This window comes from Frankliniella occidentalis, unplaced genomic scaffold (assembly GCF_000697945.3).
Source record: "Frankliniella occidentalis isolate FOCC.00 unplaced genomic scaffold, Focc_3.1 Scaffold138, whole genome shotgun sequence".
In the NCBI taxonomy this organism is placed as follows: domain Eukaryota; kingdom Metazoa; phylum Arthropoda; class Insecta; order Thysanoptera; family Thripidae; genus Frankliniella; species Frankliniella occidentalis.
In genome coordinates this window covers 666,454-671,058 of record NW_026267265.1, presented here as the reverse complement: position 1 = coordinate 671,058, position 4,605 = coordinate 666,454, and the positions used below count along the sequence as shown (strand labels likewise).

Genomic DNA, 4,605 nt, shown 5'->3' with positions numbered 1-4,605 from the left:
AGTAGAAAAAAATGGAGAGATGTTTTATCCCACAACCATGACTCACTCAATACTCCCTACCCCTCTGCTTTGAAAAAAAGCTATCTAGCAGGCTTAAGCAAACGACCTGGTGTCTGTTTGTGTGTCTATTCCACTAGATGCCGATGAGTTTGAGACTTGTGCTTTTTAGGCTATCCTAGAGGTGACTCCTGGACACCAAAGCGCCTACAGCAAATCCTGGCAACCACTCCTATGGGGGTGAAAAGGGTGGAAAAGGAATAGAGGTAGGGGTAGGTCAGAAAATTGGAAAAAAAAATGGCAGTCCAAACGGGTTACTCGCGAAAGTAGAATCCTCCGGGCCCCAAAATTTTATCCGTTTTGCTCGGTTTTGCTCTACCTGCTACCTCTAACCTCTAACGTTTGGGCGCTGCAGCGCAGGTTTTGACAAAATTTCAGCTGAAGTGAAATCGAAAATGAACCGCACTTTCTGACTTCGTACCAGTCCCCAGATGTGCTCTATCTAGCCTACCATAATCCGTCGGTTATTTTGTCAGTCTTAGAGCAGAAGAAGGGGATGGAGTCACGGTGCCACACCTCATATTCGACAAGAGGATCTCGATCTCCTCCACTGTAAAAATATTAGTCGTCACTTCACAAGTTTTCCTCTCCTAAATCGGTTTCACAGATATGTCGTCACAGACCATTTACAAATATGCCGTCACGTGTCAAATGCATTGTCACTTGATTTATAATTCATCAAAGTATTGATAAGTCGTCACGTGATAAAGTAATAATCTTGTGACGAGTAATTTGTCACATGCTAAAAAGTAAAATAATAATTTAAAAAATGTTTCTGACCGAACAGGTCATGTTTTCGGTTTTGACATCACTCCGTTCTTACGGCCTCGATTTCGTTGTTAAGAGCGCATTGCGCACGTGATCACACCGTCACACATTAGTATAGTCGAACGACTGCTCAATCAAGTGATAACATATTTGTGAAGTGACAAGTGGTCTGTAATCAAAACATTACAAATCTTCAATCATGTGACAAAACATTAGTCCGGAGATAAATGATTTGTTTCATGCAGTGTGCCGACTGATTTGTCATTACCATTAAAACAAAGGAGTCATCACACATGTGACAACTCATTTGTTCTATAGGCCGAAATGAATGTTTTGTCACGATATTTGTTGTCACTTCACAATAAGTTTTTACAATGTCGACAGGCCTCGGGTCAGACCAACGGGAACGGAGTTGCCGGCGCAGCGAACTGGAGCTGGTGCTGGTAACCCCGTTTGGCGGACGGGCGGGGGCGGGCCTGCTTGTTTTTGTGTATCTGCGTTTGGAGGCGCTAATTAAAGTAACCTTTAAGGACACAAAGTGCCAGCCAAGACACAAATTAACACGAAACTTTGAGGTTATGTTGCCATTTCAGTCGCGGTGGCAAGAAGAAGAAAAGAATAACCGAAACAGGAAACAGTTGGGCGAGGGGTGAAGAGGGACGGAGGGTGGGGGCCGATTAGAAGGCAGTGCTTTTCCGGTTTGTTATTCTTTTCTTCTTCTGATCACCTAACCCCCAAACCCCCTGAAATGGTCTATTCGAACCACAGATCAGATATATCCAAGTAAGAAGGAAATCGTGACAGCTCGAAATCTGCGCTGAGCGCAACCGCAACGCACCAAACCACGTTTGCGCGTACAAAAAGAGGCGAACATTGCACGCGAGCAACAAGATATCAGTCGTCCCAGCGATACTTTGGACCTCGGGTCGGGTAAGTGACAATGGCGGTGGCGGTGCCGTGCAAAGTAACGCTGGGCCGCGGCCGCGCAGCCCCCCTCCCCACGCAGCGTTGAGAACCACAGATCAGCGACTGGCTGTACTACCTACATTGTGTGCAGGTCGCTGCGTTACTATAATAGCTAATTCTTGCTGTGAGTACTCGGACGGCCCCGTATTATTCTGCGAGGCTTCGTTTGTGTCGCCGCTGTTTAGAGACGGATCTCCTCCTTCCGTGGCTCTGTCGGTGGGCGATCCCTATAGTGAACCACTTTTGCCGGGCGCGCCCCGGGCTTTCAGGTTAGGTCGCGTGACGGACGAGATTCGAAACCTCGGGTGGAGATGGTCAACAACTTCAAGGGGCCTGAGACAGCTGCCGTCATGGATGTGGACCAGTTCGAACAGGTAGGGCCGAGCCGAGACCGAGCACTCACACTGCGCACCTGAATGAAATGGTGGCCTCCGCGATCAGGATGAAAATCGCGAGCCTTTCTCCTTGTTATCGCCCCCGCTCTGCCCTCAGCCGCTGCTGCTTCCGCTGCTTCCCGACCTGCCGCTACTGCAGGTCTTCGCCTACCTCAGCCCCCAGGACCTGTTCGCCGTCGGTCGCACCTGCCTGCGCCTGGCCGCGCTTACAAGAGGGGCGTGGCGGAGCACGACGGCCGAGGTTAGGCTCAATACCTACGCAGAACTGGGCGATTTGTTCAGAGTGGCCCCTCCAGTAGAATTGTTAGAATTAGATGTATGCGTATCGAGTGAGCGTCCAGCACACTCTCTCTACGGCCGGTTTACCATAGACCGCAACACTGGAATCGGTAGCAACGAGGAAACGAAGCTGATCCTGTGTGTAGAAAGCTCAGATATGCCCAAGGTCGCGAGCCTCCTCCTGGAGCTGGCCCCGACCGTGAGGCGCCTCGATGTCTGCGCGGAGCTGGACGAGATATTCCGAATCCTGCGGCAACTACCGTGGAGCGCCTTAGAACACCTTGATGTATCAGGGAAGTATGTTGATGGAGACGAACTGGTCGCTCTTGGCGCCCCGCTGTGGCCGCAGGTGAGTGTGCGCGCCGCTAGAGCAGGCCAGTCTCTTATTGGAACCTGATAACACCGTGTCCCTCTCCACAGGATGTGGTGCTGCCCATGCTGCGGATCCTGGGTGTTGAAAGACATAACGAGTACTTTCACTCGACCTGCTCTCCCGAGTACTTGGACGCCCTCCGCTCGCTCCTGCGAGCGCACAGGTATTCCTCGACTCACCTTTCCCACTACTACGCCCTGCCGTGCCAATGTTTGAGCCGCTGGTTTCTTTGCAGTGGGCAATTACGTTCCGTAATGCTGCGATTGGAAGCACTTCTACCGCTCGTCGACGCGTGCCCCAGAGACCTCCACCACTTGCGCGTGGACTTACTTGAAGGGAAGGGCGACGTCGCGGTGCTGCGACGGTTGAGTGGGCTGAAGGAGCTTAGCATCACCATGCTCAGCGGTTATGCAGTTGAAGAGGTCGATGATAAGGTAAACAAGTTCAGATTAATGCACACCGTCTGCTTCCCGTCCCTTTCCCTTTCCTCGCGGCTATTTTTATATGTTATCTCGACCATCGCATTATGGCTATGTCCGGCTATGTCCCTGATGTAACCATATGATGGTTGCTACAGCCTTCTATTTTACTGGGTGCAGGTGGAGAACTTGTTGAGAACGTGGTCCGGCCCCCTCGAGCGTCTCGAGCTGTCTTCTAGGTGTAGTTTCCGCACTGAGACGGCACGTGCCCTGGGAGAGAGCGGGCTCAAGAACAGTCTCCAGTGCCTAGTTCTGGATGACCCCGACTCCCTCTTTATTAATAGTGAGTCGGAGCTTAAGGTGGCGCTCGGAGCTCATCCCCACTTGCGGACCTTGGTCCTGCTGCCGTCTCTTAGTAATGAGCAGGGGCGGCCCTCCGAGAAGCGGGTTGTGCATGAACTGGTGCGCCGCTCCCCCCAAGCGCTGCACGTGGCGTGCGTGCGTGGGCCACGCGTGTGTCAGCGACCCGTGCGTGGGCGACTCACCATGATGGTGTACTTCAGGCACTCCGAGTCAGAGCGTGGCGGGTGCCCGAGGTGCGCCGAGGCTGTTGCATCCGCGCGCCGCTACATAGCGGACAGCAGTAACTGGGACGTAAACTACTATGACAGCGTGTGTATGCTACCGACCTTGGCCGTACAATTTCTTCAAGTTCAAACGTAACCACCTTGATGACATTGATTCCTTCGATTTGAAACCCGACGGCACAGCATAAGGGGTGCAAAGTGCGACTAGAACAGTAGTAATAAAATCAATTATTTTGTGAATTTGGAACGCATTCTTTTTTTTTATTTTACTCGAATGTACACATGTTTACGAGTACGAGGTACGCGAGGTAGTAAGAAACTTGTGCTTTCAACGTGAGCGCCCAGCTGTGCTGTACTGTGCTGTACAGGGTGGGGTGATCCGCGCCGTCTTTATAAGATGCTTATATTGTTCCGGATTCTTCCGTGGGGACGGGTTGCATACTCGCACGGCGCCGTAAGGCGCCCTAGCGAGCATCGGTAGGCAAGCCCGCCCGCACGCGTCAATCCGTTACAGTATAAGCATTAAAAAAAGACGGCGCGGATCACCCCACCCCGTAGTCCTGGCTGTCTCCGTCTCATTGGCTGAGCGATTAGCGAAGCCTATTACTCCAGTGATCAAAAAGTTTCGCGTCTGTCTGTCCGTCTGTCTGTCTGTCTGTCTGTGCGGACGATAACTCGAGAATGCTCGAGAACGAATTGAGCTAGCGACCTGGGATTTTCAGGGTCGTTTTGTATCATAAAAAGACAGATCAAGTTCGAAG

At 51.6% G+C, this 4,605-nt stretch overlaps 1 protein-coding gene across 1 annotated transcript; it reads left to right on the top strand.

The window, feature by feature from the left end:
* Positions 1-1,809: 1,809 nt before the first annotated feature.
* LOC113202231 (uncharacterized) lies at positions 1,810-4,239 on the top strand. Its single transcript, XM_026416358.2, has 6 exons — positions 1,810-1,915; positions 2,061-2,165; positions 2,284-2,814; positions 2,886-3,001; positions 3,074-3,272; positions 3,438-4,239. The coding sequence occupies exons 2-6, from the start codon at positions 2,103-2,105 to the stop codon at positions 3,978-3,980; spliced, it is 1,452 nt and encodes a 483-aa protein (XP_026272143.2). The 5' UTR covers positions 1,810-1,915; positions 2,061-2,102; the 3' UTR covers positions 3,981-4,239.
* Positions 4,240-4,605: the final 366 nt, after the last annotated feature.

Excerpts from the sequence above, each read along its gene's own strand:
- LOC113202231 (XM_026416358.2), top strand. The coding sequence starts at position 2,103 with ATGGTCAACAACTTCAAGGGGCCTGAGACAGCTGCCGTCATGGATGTG. Across the intron at positions 2,166-2,283 it reads ATGTGGACCAGTTCGAACAG|CCGCTGCTGCTTCCGCTGCT; the intron begins GTAGGGCCGAGC and ends CTCTGCCCTCAG. Across the intron at positions 2,815-2,885 it reads GCGCCCCGCTGTGGCCGCAG|GATGTGGTGCTGCCCATGCT; the intron begins GTGAGTGTGCGC and ends CCCTCTCCACAG.